Genomic DNA, 23,008 nt, shown 5'->3' with positions numbered 1-23,008 from the left:
TATTTTTATAAAAAGAAATTAAAATAGAGATAAACCAAAAAACGGAAAAATAATTTATTACCTTATCGACAAATATATTTTAAGATATTGTAATACAAATTTGAAAGCTAAAAAAACGAAGATTTATGTTATAGTTTTTTGGTATATAATTTTTAAATGATTGGGATAAAATTTAAATCTTCTTTTTTTAGTTTTCGAATTTGTAACAACAAATATAATGTTTATTTAAAAGATTTGTTTCTGTATGTTGAACGAAATGAAACAGAAGATTTGCCTGCAGCTTCAGAAACTATGGCTTTGCCTAAGAATATCGTTCTTAAGAATACAGAGGTGATTACAGAAGGTGGAGATGCTACAGTGGTATTGAGTGATTCCGAAGAGGAATATTTTAAACCTGAAGGAGGTGTTCCTGACAATATTAGCTTAGAGAATTACAAACTAGCAAGAGACAGGGTGATAAGAGTCATTAAACCTGCTAAACTCACAGATTACAGTCAATTTGCTTTTGCACTATGTGTTGCAGATGAGATAGATTCAGAGGAGTCAGGATGTTATCACATGCAAAGTTGAGTAAAGATTGAGATAAATAGAATGATGGCATATCAGAAGAAATGCAGTCGCAAGTTAAAAGTGGAACATGGAATATCATCGACATATCAAAGGATGAGAAGGTTCTGGGCTGTAGATGGTTGTATAGAAAGAAGCATGGGATTCCTGGAGTGGAACCATAGAGATACAAGGCAAGGTTAGTTGCCTATGGCTTCACACAGATAAAGGATACTGATTACCATGAAGTATTTGCACCAGTTGTGAAGCATATTTCCATCAAAGTATTGATGTCTTTGGTTGTTAAAGAAGATATGGAGCTAAAACAGATGAATGTAAAGACATCATTTCTACATGGAGAACTTGATCAACCTCTATACATGGAACAACCAGAAACTTTGAAGGTAAATCCTGGTAAAGATCAAGTCTGTTTGTTAAAGAAGTCACTTTATGGTTTAAAGCAGGCACCGAGACAGTGGAATAAGAAGTTTAACGATTTTATGCTCAGTCAGAGTTTTAATAGGAGCCTGCATGATTCATGTGTCTATGTGAAGGAGGTAAGCCATGAAGAGTTTGCCTATCTACTATTATATGTAGATGATATGGTGATAGCAGCTAGAAACATGTCTGAAATCAACAAGGTTAAAGAGGTTCTAAGCTCAGAGTTTGAAATGAAAGACCTAGGAGCGACTAGTAGAATCTTGGGAATTGATATTAAGAGAGATAGGAAGAATGGAACTTTGTATATGTCTCAGTCCAATTACTTAGAAAAGGTGTTGCGTCGGTTCAATATGAATGCAACACACTCTATGGACACTCCTATTGGAGGACATTTCAAGCTTTCATCTGTTAAAGCAGATAAAGAATACGTAGATACAGAACATGTTCCATATGCAAGTGTTGTCGGCAATATAATGTACGTTATGGTTGGAACACGACCTGATGTAGCTTATGCTATTGGACTTTTGAGTCGGTGTATGAGTAAGCCTGGAGAAATGCATTGGGAGGCTATTAAATGACTAATGCGATACTTGAAGGGATCTTCAGACTTGAATTTGGTTTATACTAAGGGAAAGGATTTCACAGTGCAGGGTTCTGTGATTCAGATTATGGTGGAGATCTAGATTGCAGAAGATCTTTGAATGGTTATGTGTTTACTGTGGGTGGAAACACAGTTAGCTGGAAGTATAGCTTGCAGCAAGTGGTGGCTTTGCCATCAACAGAAGCCGAGTATATGTCACTTATTGAGGCTGTGAAAGAAGCATTATGCATCAAAGGACTTTTTGAAGATATGAAACTTAATCCTGAGGAGGCTACATTGTAATGTGATTCTCACTCAGCAATTTGTTTGTCAAAGAACAATGCATATCACGAGAGGACGAAGCAAATCACAGTCAAGTATTATTTCATCAAAGACGTTAGGACTGGGCAAAAATAACCGGTAACCAAATAACCGACCGAACCAAACCGAAACCGAACCGAAGTTCCTCAAATAACTGAATGGTTAGTAAAATCATATATCTAAACTAACTAAAACCGAACCAAACCAAACCGACAATTAAATGATTAACCGAAATATCTAAAAAACTAGAATATACCAAAAATAATATATTTAATATCATGCAAAACTATAAAATAAACTTAAAATATTAATTATTCCTACTTTCAAAACAATTAAATACATTAAATATTTTTATTTTGAATTTACAAAATTAAATATTATTTTGTAAAATTGGATCAGTATTTTTCTCATATTTTATATTTTTTAATGTATTTTTGCTTAATTTCGGTTATATTCGGTTATCTTTAGTTATTTTTGGTTATATTAGGTTTATTTGGTTAATTTCAATATAATTTATGTTAGTTATGGTTATCTCTTCAACTAACCAAACCGAAACCGAACCGAACCGAACTGAAATTTCTAAAATATCCAAATAGTTATTATATTACTATATCCAAACTAACCGAAATCGAACCCAACCGAACCGAAACCGAATGCCCAGGCCTAAGAGACGTGATTGAAGCTGGTGAAATTGAGGTACATAAAATTCATACTTCTGTAAATTCTGCAGATATGCTTCAAAAGTTATTCAAGTGAACAAGTTTGAGGAGACTTTGGATTTCCTAAAGCTACTCAGGCAATCAGTGAGTTCGCCACCGCTAGAGGTTACATCCAAGTAGTGCAATTCATTAGAAGTAGAAGAAAACATGAATCAAGGTGGAGTGTTGTGGTTCTTGGTTGTGATTCAGTATTCAGGTTTTACCTATACTGGTGAAATTAGATTTAGATTGAATTCCGGTTATGACTAGTTATCGGACCGGTAAAAGAGAGAAGAAGTACAGCAAAGACTCTAGTCGCGATAGAGGGTTTGCCGTTTTGTTGATATTCATATAAGTATCAAAATCTTTTCTTTGTCTCTGTTATGAGTTCTATATTTTCTAATTGTAAAAGGAGAGAGAGAAAAAGAGAAATTTGTGATACTCCATTGTTGTACAAGCTCGTTTTTGAGCTGATTCATCTTCTTTAACAGTGAATTGTCGGATCGAATTTGACCCTAGACATAGACTTTGTCAAATCGACTTAGTTGAACTGGTAAACAAACTTGTGTGTTTTTTGTTTTTTTTTTTTGCTTTTTTTTTACTTGGTTGTTATGTTTTATTTTCTTTATATTATTTTTTATTAACAATATTTTCATAATGAAAAATTGAAAATGTTTAAATAATTATTGTTTTAATATTTGATTTGGTGGCGCAAGACGCGGGTAAAAATCCTAGTAGTAAACTAGTATACGTACTGATTGAATGTGTGTATTCGTAGTGATGATTGCCTGTCATTAATAGAATAATTAAATGGGGAAAAGGACTAAAATCATTTTTTAAAAGAAAATAATAATCATTTGGAAAAAAAAATTAAAAAGATGTAGTCGTTGATCACTGACATGGGCTTGAATTGTTGGCAATTAAAAAACCTCGTTGAAACCACCACAAGTTAAGTAATACTACAGTATGACTGCATTAGTGATAGAGCTTATTGCTAAACACAAAACAACAAAAATCTAACGGATAAACAATTACGGTACATTGTAAATTAAAATTAGTACGTAAAATTTAGAGTTATGAGATAGGGTATGAATTAATATGATAATTAAATTAACTATATTTATTTTTGTTAAGAATAGAGAAAAAGAAAAATATTGTCATACATTTTATACAATTAGTAAAATTTATAATTTACAATTAGTAAAATTAACTACTTACAGTTCAATTGTTAACATCTCAAATTGATGCGGAGACGATGTTAACAGTCTCAGAGCCGTACTTGCGTCTCAATAATCATATTTTTCGTTTTCTCAAATTGATGCGGATACGATGTCAACGGTCAGAGCTGTGTAAGACGAGGTACAACAAAAGTGAGATTTGAATATCAGATTTGGGCCGGGTCCAAATCGTAACATAATTTTGTCTTGCGGGGAGGACTTCATCGGGAAGGTAATCACAAGTAGTCGTTCATCTTCCTTGGAGTTAGTCGTTCATCTTCCTTGGACAGCAGATGCACTCAGAAAAAAATTGTTTTGTCTTCAACGTTACGTGCGTATGATATATATTATTGGATAGCTCTGCTAGTTACTCATTTATTAAAGCCCAAAAATGACAAAACATGAATTCAAGGATAATTTATTGTAAACATGAACTGTTGTGTTCTTATTATTACCAACCAAACGCGAAAAATAAATAAAATAATTAGGTGATGTGATACCAAGAAAATTTACATTAATTCATTCATACGCTCTCAACGCTAAAATTAATCTAAATTCTAATAAGAGGTTTCTTCACCTTTTCTGGAAGTTGAGGAACTTGATACCATAGGCAAAGAGAAAGAGAAAAACAAGGATCCATGCTATGTGGACAACTGCTACAACTGGTAAGAAGTCATGTTCGAACCCAAATCCATCTTTGAGCAACGTTTTCAGGCTCGTGTCTCCAACGCCAGTGATGTGCACAATCGAATCCGAGTCTCCTACTTGAGATGTGATGATCCCGTACAATGTCCAAGCCACAGGCGATGCCCAGTAGTACCATCTCCACCATATCGGTATTAGCTGCGTCACAAGTTGTTCGAGTTAGTTAGCTCTTAAAACACTTTTTTATTGGTGTTCATTCAAATGTAAGTTGCTTAGTTCACTTACCGGTCTAGCAATGAGGAAACCGGAGAAAAGATTCCAGAAACTGAGGAAGAAGGACATGCAGATTCCAGCTATTTGATAGTTTGGTGTCAAGGCCACAAGCATCATACCGTATAGGGTGAAGTAGATGAAGCTTGTTAACATGTAGTAGAAGAACCAGAAGAACTTGACCACAGTCCAGTCGTATCCGATCATCGAATAAAGGATTAGTGAGTAGAGTCCAGTTTGTACAGTGTTGTACATGATTTCCACTGCTACCTGTACCACTTTTAGATTTGAGCTTCTGATTGTGGTCATTTAATGTTAAGACAATTTTATTAGAATGGTTGAGTACCTGAGAAATTGCATAGGGAATGGCAGAGTACATTCCAGCGGCTTTTTCACGGTAGAACACCGTTCGCTCAACGGCAATCGCAGGTTGAACTGTTGCAGCATTGGTGGCACCGAGGAACAATACAGCAGCGTACATGGCTCCAAAGAAATTATTCAGGTCTTGCTCTTTCTTTCTGTTTTAGTTTTTGGATGAATACGTCACATTTTGATAAGATGAATAGTTTCATAATGAACAAAACAAAAGGAGAAAAGAATGGCTTACAATTTAGTTCCTGTTTGCCAGAAAATAAGACCAAACAAGACACCAATGACTATTGTCATGAGAAACCGAATGGCATTATACTGAGGATATCTCCAGTTTGACCAATACTGTTTCCAGAAGCAAGCCTTGACTTGAGTACCAAACGGTTGCGCGTACTTGGTTTGGAAGTATAGATCATTAGATCCTGGTGGTGGAGTACTGAGCTCTTTGATGAGTTCTTGATTTCTCCTGAGTATAAAATCAAGTTCATGTTAGAAAGACAGTGTAATCACTCTCGTTTAGTAGTAGCGTTTTTCTTAGACATACTGATTAAGAGAGGAGTTGGCAAATATTTGAGCAAAGTCCACGCTCATTTGTGACTCCATTGAAGGAGTACTGACGTCAAGCATCCACGTCGCAGGATTGTATCCGTCCTTGATCTTTGGAACCCCTTCAATACCCTGCAAGTAAGGTTCTAGTTACAGTAACTTCCATAAAAAAAAAATCAAAAATTCATACGACCAAGAGATGGTAAAACAACCAATAATTCACCTCAAAGTATTCAACGAGTTTTTGTGAGTTGTGTCCTAGACTTCCAGCATATATAACTTGGCCTCCTCGTTTCATCAGTAGCAGCTGTAATAAACCAAAGATGGTAGTTAATTATCATGGTTTTGGGACTCATAAGTGGATTTCGTTGGAAGCATACCTCATCGAAGGATTCGAAAATATCGATGCTAGGCTGATGAATTGTACAAACTACAGTTCTTCCAGTATCAACGGTATTCCTAACAGTACGCATAACAATGGCTGCAGCTCTTGCATCAAGACCAGATGTTGGCTCGTCCATGAAGATTATTGATGGGTTAGCTACCAATTCAACTGCAATAGTAAGCCTTTTCCTCTGTTCTGTTGAAAGACCATCTACACCAGGAAGGCCAACTATGGAGTTTCTAAGGGGTTTAAGCTCTACCAACTCCATCACTTCTTCAACAAACATCTACTCAATAAAATAAACATGCCAAAAAAAAGGTTACTAGTTTACAAAATCATGCAAGTGATTTATAAGACATTAAAACATTATGCGCAGTAACACTTACCTCTCGAGTTTTAGCATCTATATCAGCGGAAAGACGAAGCCATGCTGAGTAGATGAGGGATTCAAAAACGGTAACGTGTGGAGAATGGATATCATTTTGTTCACAGTAACCAGTGACTCTAGCAAATGTTGCTTGGTTCTTTGGGTAACCGGATATGCTAATACTCCCTTCGACGTAGCCTCCTGTTTTCCTGCCGGCTAGGACATCCATTAAGGTTGTCTTACCTGCACCACTGACACCGACCAATGCTGTCAATACGCCTGGTCTGAAAGCTCCATCAACGTCTCTTAGTAACTGGAGGCGGTCTCCTTCAACTCCTTGAGCCTTCATTTCCTGCAAGAGTTAAATTGAACTTAGGTGCATTTGTAAAAGCGATACACAGAATTGGTAAATTTGATACACAGTTACTTACTGCAGGCATATCAACGTAGTAGTTCACATGACTAAATGCAAGAGAGAGCGGTTGAAAAGGTAAAACCATTCCTCTCTTTGTTGAAGTACTAGTGAGTTCAACTATAGAACCTGCAACTTCTTCACAAAGTCAGAATATTCAAAAACGAAAAAATAACAACAAAATTCAAGAGGTAAAAGATTTCACCTTCTGTTCCACGGTCACTCCCTTTCTGTTTGTCTTTACCTTCTTCAACAACAGTAGCTTTGGAGTTACCGAGAGCTACATAAATATAATTCAAGATCTTGTCAACTAAAAAATATTTCTTGTTAAAACTTATGAATAACCTGAAAGTTAAAAATAAGAGCACTTACGGTTTAAATACATCAAGGCTATTATGTAAAAGAGATTGAACAACAAAGTAAACCCAATTAGCGCCCCGATGCATATCCAAAACCAATATGGCTCTATAAAGAAGCCTCGGCTCTTCAGCAAGACTTCTCCAACTGTTTTCGCGTCGATGCGTGTATCATTGTTTGGCTGCATCATGTAAACAGAACAGATTTGCATCACAATTTCCAAAGAGATAGTCAAACAAATCGCTCATCAAAAAACTTACGCTGCCCCATCGCTCATCAAGAAACTCATTCATAACTAATGCAGTCTGTCCATACATCATAGGTGATAAATAATAGGCCCAAGTCATCCACGACGGTATGTCATCTGTGAAGAGACATATAAAATATTATTACTTAACAGTCTCATAGATATCAAGAAGTCTTTGATTCTATAGTTCAGACAGATTTTTCTTGTTCTATGATATGATATGAGAATGTGATCTGCTTACCTTTAGCAATAATGAAGCCTCCAAGAACAAATACGACTAGCAATGCTAAGGTCCCGCCCGAGTTGGCGATTACTTCTGTTCTTCCAAGGGCTCCAAGGAATCTAAACAAAGAAAGGGCCATCTGATTCACACAAAAGTATGCCAACAACTGCTTGAAGAACCTAATGGCAAAAGTTATGTTAGTTCAAGGGAATGACAACAGAATTGAAAAATAAAGAAAGTTCCTAGTGGTCTTCAAGAACACTAGAAGCTAGAAACATGTACCTGGCAGCAGCAGGAGCAAAACCAATAGTGTAGTATGTAAGAACAATCCATATTACAGATTCAATAAGAGACAATGGAATCTTCAGCAGAAAAGCTGGTAAGGCGAAAGCCCATGGAGGATAGAACAAGAAGTCCCTCTGCTTGAAAAAAACCGGAAGCCTCATCACTGTGAATGCTAGTTCAGCCATACCATTAAACATTAGATTGACCAGGCTGAAAAAGAGAGCACCATAAAACTTTTGACCATCTTGCACCGTGCCAACAGGCATTTCTGTCCTAAGAAAGACTGTCATGGCAATCAAAGACATGATGGTTATCTGGACGGTCTTGAACACATACACAAAGGAGTTGCGTTTCATAAGCAACCATTCTCTATCAAAACATGCCTTGAACAGCTCCTTGTTTGATATACCATACTTTTGTGTCACCAGTGCAGCAGGATGGGTTTTAGATTTGTCATAAGGAACCCTGAATTCTGAAGCAAGTTGTTGCCCAGTGTGAAAAGAATTGAAGCCGCTTGAAAAATCACTTACGGAGACGTATCTGTAAGGTTGTTCTCTCCTGTTCCAATACTGCTCTTGATCCTTTCTAGACGTAACTTCTTGCAAAAAGTCTGCAACACCTTTCCTTTCAGGACATTGGAACCCCATGTACTCAAAGAACTCAAGAACGTTGTCTCGGGCCCCCTGGTAGACAATGTGCCCCTCTGACAGCAGGATAATGTCGTCGAAAAGCTCAAACGTCTCGGGAGCAGGTTGCAGAAGCGAAATAACCATGGTAACATCTGCGATATGAACTAACTGCCTCATGAACTTGCAGATTTGGAATGTTGTGGAACTATCCAACCCTGTTGATATTTCATCCATGAAAAGAGCTGTGGCCGGTCCAACCAACATCTCTCCTGCAGTTTAGACAAGGGTCATTGGAGTTTAAGAACACATCTGCTTTTATTACTGTAATGTAAACATGGCAAGATGAAAGTGAACATATGCAATACTCAAAATTTTTTACCTGTTGTTAAGCGCTTCCGCTGTCCACCAGAAATACCTCGTCTCATCACATCTCCAGCAAGTACGTCAGCACAGATGTCGAGACCAAGTATCTGTCATGTGCCATTAACCAAGGATAAGCCCAAATGTTGTTTGTTAGGAAGAGAGACCAAAGCAAAAAATCTGTACCTTAAGAACGTAGTCTGTAACCAAACTAGTTTCTTGCCCTGATATAGAAATGGATTTCATGAATGCATCAATCTCAGGGTCTGGCTTTATTCCCGCTTCTCTTTCTCTCCTTGAGAGCTCAGTAAGCAGCTGGTACCGAGTACCAACACCTAGACATCGCCCCGAAAAATCAAGTGTCTCTCTCACAGTCATCTCTCCAAAGTGAAGGTCATGTTGACTAATGTAGGCACAAGTCTTCTGAGGAACAAACTCGCGAAACTCGTGACCGCAGTAAGTTATCCTCCCAGACATCTGTTTGTCATGAACCAGGAAATGTTAACTCAACCAGAAGCTTTGTAAGAGCACATAAATATACATAACAAAAATAGACAACCAACCTGAAGGGTGTCATCAAGCTTCCCAGCCAAAGCTTGTAACAAAGTTGTTTTCCCTGAACTTGGTGGACCAAGTAATAAGGTCATCCTGAAAATGTTACTCACAGTCACTTATATTATCCGAGATATAATATAGCAAAAGACCATTGTAACGTTCACTTTAATTACCTTGATGGTTTGATAATGCCACTGATTCCTTTAAGTATCTGAATCTTCTTCTTCTTAGACGGTAGGAGGTGGAATAATCCAAGAATGCTCTAATTTAACAAATAACAGAAGAATCTTAAGTAAATCAAGAGTTCAACAACCACAACATGTGAAAGTTACCCCAATCATCATCAGTTTCACATAATTTTTACATTTACACACATAGAGATTGACATTTTAAAGATATCTAGTTTTGGACCAACAAGACTACATCCCAAACAAAATAAAATATTAATGGCATGACGCAGAAAAAGCCGTAAAGTTAGGTATATTTATATTCTGAAACTTTTTAGATCTTGTTTTCCCAACGACATCATGGAACAGAACAAAGTTACCACACATAAAAAAAAAAAAAACGAACCTCGATGGTATTCAAAGTGACGTTGAAGAGAGTAGGAAGAGCTCTGCTTGCACTACGAACATCTCCTTCAACTGAAACATTCTCATACCTTACTTCAATCTTCGGTACTTCAATTCCCACTCTGTTTATTGTTTTCCGCCAATCAAAAATTAAAATCAAAATAACGAAATTGAAAGTAAACAAAAAAAAAGACAAAAGGCAAAAAGTTTTGAGTTCATGTCTGAAAAAAAACATAAGTAAAACCTGTCAGTTCTTTCTCTCAATCGCCGGAGAAACTTTTCGTTATCTTCTTCGACGAACTTCAAAATCATTTCCATAAGATGTTTCTTCTCTTTAGGTGCAAGATTCGTCAGGTCGACTTCTTCAAGCCCAACCTTACCGTTGACCGTCGTCTGCGGAAGCATACCTTTCCTTAACCGATCGTAAGTCGGTAACCTCTCGAGCGCCGCCCACCGGAGCTCCACGTCATCTTCCTCTCTCCGTTCGCTCCGACCAAACACGTCGTCGGTAGGGGGCGCGAACACGTCTCTGAAGCTTCTTGAAGCAGCGCCGGCTAAACTCCGCTGACTTGTGGAGGCTAAACTCCCACCTCTCCCGCTCATTGTTCGGACAAGATCCTCGTCTCGTCCTAGCATCGTTTGTTCGGAAGGATGAAAGGAGGCGGATTATGGAAGTCGAGATTTGAATCTCAGGTCGAGTCGTTCCCGGCGACCATTTAAAGAAGAGAGAGAGAGAGAGAGACTTTGTAGGTGGGAAGAAGGGAAGAAGAAGAGGCGGGGTTAAGGCTCCCAGTGACAAAATATTTGTTTTCTTTTTTGTTTTTTTTTTTTTAATATTTACACTTTAATATGTCTAATACGTCTAATACTCCCTATATTTCATATTAAGCATATTTTGAAATTTAAGATTTATTTTATTTTGTATTTTTTGTACATATTTGGTAAAATTTCTAATTTTAATTTTACAATTTTATTAAAAGTGTGGACCAATGGAAATATTATGCTGTATATTAATAAGAGGTCAAACAAAAATCATATATTCTTCCTTAATTAGTGTGCGATTATTATTTTTTTTTAATTAATATGATTCAAAGAGGTAAAAATTCAGCTATTTCAAATTAAAACATCTTTTGGTGTTTTTTTTTTTTTTTGAAAAAAAAAATTAGATATTGTCAAATGAATTATATATTGCAGACATATCACAATCTCATTATTTTGTTCGGTTGCAATTTTACAAACTAGATGAATTCAATTTAAATAATAATTTATTTCAATTGATCTTCTAGTTGTGTATAGCCTTCAGCCTTTGTAGGTAATAGTCTAATCTAAATAAACTAATAGTACTGGATACGGATTGAATGTGTGTCTATTCATTCATTCATAGTGTGATGTAATTGCCTGTGTCATTAATAGAATAATTAAACGGGAAAAGACTAAAATCTTTTTTAAAAAAGGAAAATACTTACAATCATTTGGAATTTTTTTTTTCTTTTTTAAAGATCATGGTTGTTCACCACGACATGGGATTTATTGTTGGGCATTTCGAAAAACCTCGTTGAAACTAACACAAATTAATTAATATACTAGCACAGTATATGAATATATTAGTGATAGAGCTTATTGCTAACACTAACACAAAACAAAACAAAGATCTAACGGATAAACAATGATATAGTAATATACATTAATTAACACTTTAACAGTAAGTAAAATTTAGTAGTACGAGATAGGGTACGAAAAGATATGATGATTTAATTAACTTTTGTTTTTGTTAAGAGTAAAGAATATATAAAGTATATGGTTAAACTAAAATGTTGTTATGCTACTTTACAATTCAATAGTTACCATTATCTCAAAATGATGCGGATTCAATGTCAACAGTCAGAGCCGTAATATACGACGTACGTACGTGTGTCTTAATAATGAATAATCATTTCTTTCCTTTTTCTTATTTGTTACTTGGTTAGGAGGTCGAGCAACAACGAAAATGGGATTTGAATATCAGATTTGGTCCAAATCGTAACACAGTTGTCTTTATGGTGGGCTTCATAGGGAATGTAAATCACAAGTAGTCGACTAGTCAGTCGTTCATCTTCCTTGGACACCAGATGTACTCGGAGAATCTTGTTTTGTCTTCAACGTTACGTATGATATTTTTTGATAGCTCCACCTAGCTACTCATTTATTAAGAATCGCTTGCTTACAAATTGTTGATTGTTTGGTAGGGCTTTTGTTAGTCCAAACAAGACCTCAGATGGTCGACCATGCATTCTCAGCTTGAATAGGTTTGAGGTGTCAGCCTTGCGATATCGCACTGTCGAAGGTTGCTCTGATTGATCATTAGTTTGACTTTGACCCCGATATGAAAGTTCAATTCAAATGTCTTTGATAAAACCATTGATATTTTAGAGTTTACTTCTTAGCTAGCAAACCAATATAATAGAAATAGGCTCCAAAAATTAGTTAGGTTTGGTTTTAATTTTCTTTTATAATTCTGTATCAAATTTTGGCCATGAACTTTTGTTTCCAGTTAAAGATAAATAAATAAAAATTATATTTTGATTCGTTACAACTTACCAATGGTCAAATACAATGATAAGAGACAGAGGAGGACATATGAGAGTGGGAGACTTCCTAGGGAACTTTTTGATCACAGTTCACAGATATACAAATTGACATAATGTGTGATTTCAAATACAATGCACTAAACTGGGACAAAGCATATCTTTGGAGATTTCAAACTTTGAAGGGAATCTATATATTATATTCGATAGTTTTGAACTTTTTTTTGTTTGTTTTTGTGTGCAATTATTTGGAACGATTTATAACTTTTTGGTTTGAAGTTAGAATTTCATGTAAAAACAATAAAGTGATAAACTCTAACAGTCGAGACCCACATATATATATATATATATATATATATATATACTATAAGACAATTTTTAATAGAAATAAATTACAAGACAATTTTGAGTAAAAGGCTAAAAGCATTCACAGGGGGTAGGTCGATCAGGATATACATATAGATGGATTGTGTTAGATAAGCAATGAACGTGACTACACATGTTTGGATGAGAAAATCGGACGGTCAGAAATAAAAACGGAAGAGATAAAAGCAGCCCACGAAGTAAGGGATTTTCATCACATGACAAAGGTCTTCAAGTTTGGCTATTCCCCATGCATTCCATTTAATACAATAAATAATGATGTGTGGCATCATCATAACCACAATCATTAATAATAATAATAATAAAAATAGTCAAATTAAAATCTTTTTAATATTTAGAGAGAATTCCCAAAATGTTTAATTATTTGTTTTACAAAATTTGCAGAATAGTAGCCATGTGCGGAACAGATTGGCATTGGCTGATTCCTTTTTTCAACTGTGGTCAAGTTTTATACACAAAATCACAAACTCATTACTCATTGATCAAGTTTTTGGATAATTTACAACCTTAATCGTGAAAGCACACATTACAATTTACTCCTTTTAATTCATTCCAAACAATGGCAAAAATTAGTGATCTTCTTGTAGACTACAATTGATATAAAACTACTGGTTCAGTGATACCCATTCTAGAGTTAGAGATATATACTTGTGAAAGACTATAACAACAAACTCATAAAGATCCATATGAAAGACTACAACAACAAACTCATAAAATAATACAAAGGGAATTTAGTTAAAACTACAACAAAACAAACACGATATTATTATTATAATTATATTATTAGAATAATTATCTGATCCTTTGTTATGGAATTAATGAACCCTTTTACTTATTTATCTATCTCGTTTAGGATAGAGCTACGGGTTTTAGTCCGGACTTCTCTGAAGCTGGACCTTCCGGCTCTATTGCTAAAAAGTCAAAACCAAGAAACCGACCTCCTACTCATATTAGAAAACCAAAAGGAAATGGTCTAAATTACCAGTGGAGGAGCAAATGGTGCAATTAGATTTGACTCGAGTGGTGAAAGAAAAAAGAAAAGCAGAAAATGAAGAATCAAGCACTGCTAAATGTTTAAAGCTTGTCTCTTCTTCGGTGATCCCACATGAGGGATCGCCCAATGTTTAATGAGCATCATCAGTTGGAATTGCCAAGGCTTGGGACGGTCTCATGACTTGGTGATTCCTCGGCTCAAGGAGATGCGGAAAAAGCATTTTCCTGAGATCTTGTTTCTGATGGAGACGATGCAGTGTAGAGATAGTTTGTTTGATATTCAGTGTTTGTTAGGTTATGATAGGATGTTCACAGTTGATCCAGTGGGGAAGTGTGGTGGTTTGGCATCTTTGGAAAAGTAGTGTACAGATGGATTTTCTTTTTGAGGATAAAAATTTGATAGATGTACAATTGCAGTTTGGAGTATCAAATTTCTTCCTCTCTTGTGTTTATGGAGATCCGGATATTAGTATGAGAAGTCGAGTATGGGAAAGATTGATGAGGTTCAGAGTGGGCAGAAAGGAGAGATGGTGTACGGTGGGTGACTTCAATGCTATTTTGCATAATGGAGAAAAGATCGGAGGTCCCAGAAGACCTGATTCTTTTTTCAAACCCTTTGCGGAAATGCTAGAAGCTTGTGAAATGATTGAGCTACCTAGTAGTGGTAACAAGTTCACTTGGGCGGGAAGGAGAGGTGAACATTGAATTCAATGTAGACTTGACAGAGCTTTTGGGAATAAAGCGTGGAGTGATGCCTTTCCAGCCTCAAATCAAGCCTTTACGGATCTTCGAGGATCTGATCATAGACCGGTGTTATTATGCTTAATAGACTCTCAGGAATCTTTCAGAGGTCATTTCCGGTTTGATAAAAGATTTCTCCAGAAAGCAGAGGTCAGAGAGGCGATTAGAAAAGCTTGGAAGCCAGGAAGTGCCCAGAGTGGTTTTTTGGTTGCTCAGAGATTGAGAAATTATAGAAAGGCGTTAAGCTCGTGGAAAAAAAAGAACACCATGAACTCCAAAGAGAAAATTCATCAGTGTGAAGTGGTTTCAGAGCGAGTTCAGTCAGAAAGATGGCCTAATCTGCAACCAGTCTCGGTCCTGAAAAAAGAACTAGCCAGAGCTTATTACAACGAGGAAGAGTTTTGGACACAGAAAAGTATGAAGAAATGGTTAAGATCAGGAAACAGGAACTCCAAATTTTTTCATAGTTCTGTGAAAGGCAATAGGAAGCGTAAAAGATTAGAACAGCTGAGGGATACAAATGGGGTGATGAAAAAATCAGAAGCGGCGAAAGGTGAAGTGGCATCGGATTATTTCAATCATCTCTTCAAATCCTCTAATCCTCAGTATTTCAATCAATGGTTTTCTGGGTGTCCTTCAAAATTCTCGGAGGAGATGAATGAATCATTAACTGAGAAAGTATCAGCAGAGGAGATAAGAGAAGCGGTTTTTTCTATAGATCCTACTAGTGCTCTAGGACCAGACGGGATGACTGGTTTATTCTTCCAGAAGTATTGGGAGATCGTGGGATCCTAAGTGATCAAAGAGATTCAAAGGTTTTTGAGGAAGGGGTTTTTCCAGTGGAGTGGAATTATACTCATCTGTGTCTCTTGCCAAAAATTCATCACCCGGTGGAGATGAGTGATCTTAGACCCATTAGTCTGTGTTCTGTTTTGTACAAGGTGATTTCGAATATCCTTGTTAAATGGCTTCAACCAATCCTGCATGTCATCATATCCAGTAACCAATCTGCCTTTGTTGCTGATCGTTTGATTACTGATAATATAATGATTGCACATGAAGCTGTTCATAGTCTCAAAACCCACCAAGACATCTCCTCTCAGTTCATGGCAATTAAAACCGACATGTTGAAATCTTATGACCGTGTTGAATGAAGCTATGTAAGAGCGCTGCTATATGCATTGGGTTTTCATCCGCGATGGATTGAATGGATTATGTGTTGTATTTCTACAGTCACTTTTTCGGTGCTGATTAACGACCAACCTTTCGGTATGATCAATCCGCAGAGAGGTTTAAGACAGGGGGACCCTCTCTCACCGTTTCTGTTTGTTTTATGCACTGAGGGACTAACATATCTAGTTAACAAAGGGCAAGCTGATGGTAGACTACAAGGCATCAAATTCTCTGAATAAATCTTCGATTACTTTTGGCTCAAAAGTTAATCCATTGTTGAAGACAGACATTAAAGTTTTGATGGGTATTTCCAGAGAAGGGGGAGCAGGGACTTATCTAGGGATGCCTGAAAGTTTTAGTGGATCCAAAGTGGAATTACTAAGTTACATCAAAGACAGGGTGAAGGCAAATCTTACTGGTTGGTATTCTCGATTTCTCTCTCAAGGAGAAAAAGAAGTTCTACTGAAATCAGTTGCCATGGCTATGCCCGTTTTTGTGATGTCTTGTTTTAAGCTTCCGAAGACTACTTGTGCCAATTTATCTAGTGCGATGGCGGATTTTTGGTGGAGTAACACCGATCATACAAAAGGGATTCATTGGCTAAGTTGGAAGAAACTTTGTCTCCCTAAAGATCAATGAGGTATGGGATTTAAGGACATTTCAACATTCAATCAAGCCTTGTTGGCTAAACAAGCATGGAGAATCCTTCAATTCCCCGATAGCTTGTTTGCTCAGGTCATGAAGAGTAGATACTTCCCTGAAAATGATTTTCTAAATGCAAACTTTGGTCCCAGGCCTTCTTACGCATGGAGAAGTATCTTGCACGGTCGGGATCTCCTAATTCAGGGGCTGGAAAAGAATGTAGGAAATGGTAATTCCATTAAGGTGTGGATTGATGAATGGATTGATGCTGATGGTCGGAGAGCTCCTTGGAGGAGGAACAATTTCTTTAACCCTGATCTCAGACTTTCGGAATTGTTAGATTTGGTATACAGGGACTGGGACCAAGATGCATTGGAGCATCATTTCCTGCCAGGTGACATCATCAGGATTAAGAAAATTAAGCCGGTAACAGGCATCGAAGACTTTTACTCCTAGAAGTTTAACAAAAGTGGTGACTTCTCAGTTAAATCAGCGTACTGGTTAGCTTCTCAATCCGCTAACCAGCAAATCAGGATGGAGGCTAACCAACAACCCTCGACGAATGCTTTAAAAGCGCAAGTTTGGAAGGTACAAACTGATCCGAAGATCAAGGTTTTTCTTTGGAAACTTTTGTCGGGTGCTTTACCGGTTACATCAACATTGAGAGGAAAAGGGATGAATGTTGTGGATATTTGTCAGATTTGTGGAGTAGAGGAAGAGACTATTAACCATGTTCTTTTTTCTTGCTCTCTCTCTAGACAAATCTGGGTTTTATCAGGTATCCCTTCTCCTAGCTTGGGTCTCCATAAAGGGTCAGTCTTTTCAAATATGCACTACATGTTATCAAATAAGAGGAATTCATTATGGCCTGAAGAGCTAAGAAAGTTTTTTCCCTGGTTAATCTAGAGGATATGGAAAAATAGGAACTCAATTTCCTTTGAAGGCAATTCTTTCTCTCCTTCAGATACGGTTCAAAAAAGCAGAGAGGATTGGATGGAATGGACAGAGGCTCAAAAAGGGGAAGATGAAAACGGGGAAGAAGTTGTTGTTGATGGAGTGGTGAATCAGGGAATTCAAAGAAACCAGGGGATGCATATTACAAATATGTGGCAGGTTCCACCTAGTGACTGGGTGAAATGCAACATTGGGTGTATCTTGGTCTCGGCGAAACAGTTTAGTTGGGTGCTCGTGGGTGTTGCGAGACCATAAAGGAGTTGTGTTATTGCATAGTAGGACAAATTTCGTTGGGGTCAAAGATAAGTTGGATGCTCATTTCCAAGGACTTATATGGGCCATTGACTGTATGAGGAATCACAGAATGGAAAAGGTGATTTTTGCGATGCAAGAGGAATGTTTGGTAAAAGCTATTACCAATCCCAAAGTGTGGCCTTCTTTTAGATACCAATCTATGGAGGTTGCTCGATCGCGTGGTTTTTTAAAGACTGGAAATTCTTTTTGGAAAATTTATCTTCAAACAGAGGAGCCTTTATGATTGCACAAATTGTCACAATGGAAGGCAGATTTCAGTCATATGTTGCTGCAGGCCATCCGGTTTGGCTTGATGGTGTCTTCGCTGCAGAAAGGATTATAGATTCTGTTTGAATTTAAGTTTTTATCAATGTTCAATATAGTGAACAATTTTTTGTATAGGCCTAGTCATGTAGATTGGTGGCTTTGAGTAGTTCTATGTAAAAGGTGGTTGAGCCTTTGGCAGGAGGTAGTACGTATGTATGGTGAAATGTAAAAATTAGTATTATATCAATATATCTCTAGTTGACAAAAATTTTTTTTTGTTTAATTTAAACAACACATGCACACGTAATGTGTGGCGTCACCTATGACCAATGTTCAAAAAAGCGGTCTAGGCGGCCGCCAAGGCGCTAGGCGCTCAGCAGATGCTTAGATGACCGCTTAAACCGCTTAAAATTACATAAATTTTATTTTAATATTTATTTTTGATTTTTAATTACATATAATAAAAATTATTAAATTTTATATCTGCATTCGTAATTATAAACATTTATATGTTGTTAATATAACTTAAGTAAATGTATTTTTCTTACTTTTTTATAATTTATTATTATTTTTTTTTCTAACATATATTTTTACATATTTTATATATATATACAATGTTTTATGTCGTAAACGTCTAAACTGCCTAAAAACTGTCTAGACCCCGACTAAGCGTTCTAGGCGCTAGACACTGGATCACAGCCCAGATGGTGCTAACGCTTTCTTGAACATTGCCTATAATGAATTTTATTATTATTATATTTTTATTCATAGTGTTTATTCCTTTATATATCCTAATAAATGAGCAGAGAGCGTCATTAATTTATGATTTTTATATATATGGACGGTTTACATGACTTTATCATACGTTAAAACAGTGCACATTTCATCATATTTTGACCTGGCAAAAAACTCAAAACTTTCACTGCACGTTATATATACACGTACAAGAATAACAATAATATAATTCCCCACCCCAATAATAAACAGATGTCGATTACGTTATTCTTGAATAACTATGATCAGATCCATCATAATATACTCCACAAAAATGGATCCTTAACTAAAGGAAAGATGTCCACAAAAATGGTAAGTACTACGAGAAGATCCCAATAAAAAAGCTGTCCATATTAGATATTAATTTGTCCCCAATGGCCAACTATATAAAATTGACTTCAACGTTAATTACTTTGTTGTTTTATATTTACTCAGTCCCAAAAAGATTGATGTTTAGAAGTTTTTACACATTTTAAGAAAACAATAACTATTGAGTTTAAATACTCCATCTGTCCCTAAAAGATTGATGTTTAGAATCTTTTACACATTTTAAGAAAACAATGATTACTGAGTTATTTTTTTTTCTTTGAATAAAGAGGTATTATTAATTTTAACCCAATAACAATTCAAAATTTTAAATATTTTCAATGATTACTTCTTGAAATTTATAAAACATCAATTTTTGTGGGACAAAAAAATATCTCAAAACATCAATCTTTGTGGTACAAAGGGAGTATATTTTTTGTTTGACTAAAGAGATATTATTTAATTTTAAACCAATAACAATTCAAAAATTTAAATATTTTCAATGATTATTTCTTGAAGTTTACAAAATATTAACTTTAATTAATTCAAAATTGTAGAAAAATATCCCAAAACATCAATCTTTGTGGGACAGAGGGAGTATTTGAAATAAAAACCTAGGCTGAAAACAAATTAATTAAGAACTGCTAAATTGTCAAACATCTTACAAAATCAGCACAAAATCTAAATAAATAGTCAACTCCCGGGATCCTTTAATATAGTACTCCCTTTGTCCCTAAAAGATTGATGTTTATAATCTTTTACACAGTTTAAGAAAACAATGATTAATGAGTTTAAATATATTTTTTCCTTTCACTAAAAAGATATTATTTAATTTTAAACCAATAACAATTCAAAATTTTAAATATATACAATGATTACTTCTTAAAGTTTACAAAACATCAATCTTAGTGGGACAAAAAAAATATCTCAAAACATCAATCTTTGTGAGATAGAGGGAGTATCTCATAGCCTAGAAAGTAAAAAGTTTTTACAAAAAACTAAACACTCTAATAATCAATTTCTTTACTGATTTTGTAATCAGCATTTTAATTTCACCATCGACTTGAATGGGAGCATCAATAAAAACAAACCTACTTTTTGGAATATAATTTTCGTTTGTTCTTTTAGTATTCACTATTATTAACACGTTTGATGTGAGATCAACCACAATTAATACAGGATGGTCAAGTTGCATCATGTAATTCAATCTACAACTACACCGAAAGTGAATTCTAAATCGTAGTTGAGTTCCAAACAAAAATCTTTCAGCTACATCAATAAAATCTAAACCAACTAAAACACACATCATAAAGTGTAGTGTAGTAGAGAGGGATCAAAGTCTTTGTTTGATAAGCGTTTTAGTGTAGTTTTGGCCATTCCATAGCATAACCAGCGTCTCTCTATGCACAGGAGCCAAGACTCTTCCCAGTGCGCATCTCTCAGACTTGCATCTACTGATCTTCACTATGCTTAGGAAGTGACTTCCTTCTTCCTCCTGCCACTCCAAAAAATTATCGACGATTATGACCAAAAATGTATCTTAATCTAGCTACAAAGAAGGTCGTATTACATATGGTGTTCCCTAGCTAATGATTAAAACTTGCTTAGGTGTTCTCTGTTATTACTTACCTCTGGGGCATCGAAGCCGCCTTCCTTTGCATCACACATGTCCAGAGATACCAGCCGAAGCATTGGAAACTGCGATAAAAATTAAGCAAAAAAATCTCCTATCATATAAAAAGTTAAGGTATGGAGAGTGCCCGAAATTTACCTTCAAAGTAGCATCAAGAAGGAAGCTTTTTTGTATTCCAGAGCCCTTCAAAAAGAAAAAGAAAACAGGAATATGGAAACTGCTGATACTTGATAATGCTTGACACATCAGAGAGTTTTTCTAGTTCTTTTCTAGCTGAGGGAGATGTGACATAGTACGAAAAAGAATGGATATATGAAAGAGAACTCACGTTGTGGCGAAGCAAAAGGTCTTCGAGAGCAATGCAACCATAGAGAGAAGTGACACCATTATCTGTTATACTTCCACATTCCTACCACCCAAACATGGTTAACGTAGTTATAAAAGTGAGTTACTGTTCTTCTAAAAGTTTCCGGTTAGTTCATCATGATACCTTAAGATACAATCTTAAGGATTACTAAAAGATTACTAATAAGCTAAAGGGTCCAAACAAACCTCTAGATGAAGAGAAATCATTCCCGGCCATCCACCTGAGATGATAGGTTGGCAATCTGATAGATATATATCAACACAAGAGGTGAACAAAATTAAGAGATTATGAGGTTAGATGACTTGGTTCCCTAGGAAAGTATAGTTTGTACCTGAATTTAAGTGTAAACATCCTACTAATGAAAGCTCTGTCACGTTCGGACAGCTTTGTGTGAGAATAAATAAATCATCACTGGTCATCCAACGAGTTACCCTCTCAAGCCTTAATTTTCTCAGGCTCGGCATAGAGAACTTGAAACTTTGAATGGATATGTCACCAAAACAATAGGACAAAGCTAACTCTTGCAGGTGCTTCAGTGATGTCAGGATACTTGCCAAGGCAGAATCAGAGATTTCCTGTCAAACCAAAAATAAGTTAAAATGGGAAAAAGATCAGAGATTCACTATCTTTCAATAACACTCTTCAAAATTCAAAGAATCAGAACTACCTGAAAATAGAGGACGATAGACTCTAGCAAAGGACAAGCTGAAGAAAGAAGCTTTAAAGCATCTTCACCTAAGGAAGCACCCAAACCCACACTTATAGCTCGTAGGAACGAAACTGCGGGTCTCAAAGACTCAAGAGAGAAATAAGAAAACCCCCAACCAATCTCAAGCTCCTCCAATCCACTTCCCTTGCTTAAACTTTTAAACACCTCATGAGCAGAAAACAACGGAAAGGAATAGTCAGCTCTCCCGTCACCCTGTAACTGAAGCAGATTTTTGCATCCCCTGGCTTTGAGGCTTTTTAGATTAGGATTTCTGCTAATTACACGAACAAGAGCCATCCAAGATATCTGTAAAAATCACCACGCGTTAGAGGGGCTGACGCATTATGGATTACTGAATCAGAGCATCACTTGAATGTGGCTAAGTCCTGTGGAAGTAAGATATGCCATACTAGTGAATGAATGACTGACCGTGGTATTTGAAATATCAAGTGCTTCCAAGGAAGAGCCGGGGAATTCACATAGCACACTGTCTGAAACTTTTGTATCCCTTAAGCAAAGACTCTTCATTTTCTGTGTCTGACTTATCAAGTTAAAAAGCGATGTCTCACTAATTCCTGAAAATGTAACACTAAGATTATGTAAGAGCCCATGATCTTTTACATTAAAGAGAGACTGAAATGGGAAAAAAAAAATACACACCCTCGCATTTACTCATGTGCAACATCTGAAGCTTGGGTGCTAATGAATTTGAATCCATATGCTCATTGGTCATAGAAATACTAGCGCATAGTGCCAAAATCGAATTCTCCGAAAAAGAGGTATAGCAAACTATGAGAGAGCATAAATACTTACACCTCTGTATAACATATGCTATACATGCATCTGAGAGTAGTGCACACCCTTTTATGTTCAGGTAACATAACGAATCACATAGTCTAGAGATGCTCTGTAGACCCATATCTGTAGCAATGCAAAATGGAGACATCAGCTACGAACACATAGTTAGCTACCTTTAAGTTAGTTAGGATCTGGATTGGGATCTGGATTGTCAAACAATTGGGAGTGTACGAAAGTAGCCAAAAACAAACAAAAAGACTAACCACATATATCACTTCTACCCTCCAGCGTTAGTCTTGTGATATTAGAGAGCGAACAATGACCTCGGCCAGAGTAAAACAACGATGCTTGAACCGGTATTATAGGAGCGATATCAACTGTTAA

General features: G+C 36.2%; 2 protein-coding genes across 8 annotated transcripts in view; both read right to left on the bottom strand.

Annotated features, from left to right (window-relative positions):
• Positions 4,206-10,803, bottom strand: LOC104782058 (ABC transporter G family member 34). The gene is made up of 20 exons (XM_010506882.2): positions 10,270-10,803; positions 10,027-10,147; positions 9,627-9,715; positions 9,462-9,546; positions 9,085-9,375; positions 8,918-9,008; positions 7,907-8,807; positions 7,643-7,803; positions 7,415-7,518; positions 7,170-7,335; positions 7,003-7,077; positions 6,817-6,926; positions 6,405-6,737; positions 6,014-6,304; positions 5,857-5,940; positions 5,632-5,765; positions 5,326-5,553; positions 5,065-5,236; positions 4,734-4,988; positions 4,206-4,646 (listed from the first exon to the last, which is right to left on the bottom strand). The coding sequence occupies exons 1-20, from the start codon at positions 10,659-10,661 to the stop codon at positions 4,377-4,379; spliced, it is 4,353 nt and encodes a 1,450-aa protein (XP_010505184.1). The 5' UTR covers positions 10,662-10,803; the 3' UTR covers positions 4,206-4,376.
• LOC104782056 (BTB/POZ domain-containing protein FBL11-like) overlaps positions 20,297-23,008 on the bottom strand; it is a 6,452-nt gene continuing 3,740 nt past the window's right edge. For 3 of the 7 annotated variants that reach the window (XM_010506871.2, XM_010506874.2, XM_010506877.1), the window contains 7 exons: positions 21,785-22,132; positions 21,449-21,692; positions 21,303-21,358; positions 21,079-21,159; positions 20,889-20,933; positions 20,747-20,815; positions 20,297-20,612 (listed from right to left, as the gene is read on the bottom strand). In XM_010506871.2, the coding sequence (XP_010505173.1) occupies positions 20,451-20,612; positions 20,747-20,815; positions 20,889-20,933; positions 21,079-21,159; positions 21,303-21,358; positions 21,449-21,692; positions 21,785-22,132 (1,005 nt within the window). In that variant the 3' untranslated portion in view covers positions 20,297-20,450. Of the gene's footprint in view, positions 20,613-20,746; positions 20,845-20,888; positions 20,934-21,078; positions 21,160-21,302; positions 21,359-21,448; positions 21,693-21,784; positions 22,133-22,255; positions 22,402-22,486; positions 22,748-22,887 lie in introns of all 7 variants that reach the window. The other 4 variants (XM_010506872.2, XM_010506873.2, XM_010506878.2 and 1 more) reach the window with 4 other exon arrangements.

The sequence above is a fragment of the Camelina sativa genome, chromosome 4 (genome assembly GCF_000633955.1).
Source record: "Camelina sativa cultivar DH55 chromosome 4, Cs, whole genome shotgun sequence".
NCBI lineage: Eukaryota > Viridiplantae > Streptophyta > Magnoliopsida > Brassicales > Brassicaceae > Camelina > Camelina sativa.
The sequence above is the reverse complement of the archived record's forward strand: the minus strand, read 5'-3'. Positions and strand labels throughout refer to the sequence as shown.

What these genes read in the sequence shown, in the direction of transcription:
- LOC104782058 (XM_010506882.2), bottom strand. Translation starts at nt 10,661, where the DNA reads ATGCTAGGACGAGACGAGGATCTTGTCCGAACAATGAGCGGGAGAGGT. An exon ending in GAGTGACCGTGGAACAGAAG is followed by an intron (nt 6,927 to 7,002) that starts GTGAAATCTTTT and finishes AAGAAGTTGCAG; the next exon opens with GTTCTATAGTTGAACTCACT. An exon ending in TTCCCTATGCAATTTCTCAG is followed by an intron (nt 4,989 to 5,064) that starts GTACTCAACCAT and finishes AAAGTGGTACAG; the next exon opens with GTAGCAGTGGAAATCATGTA.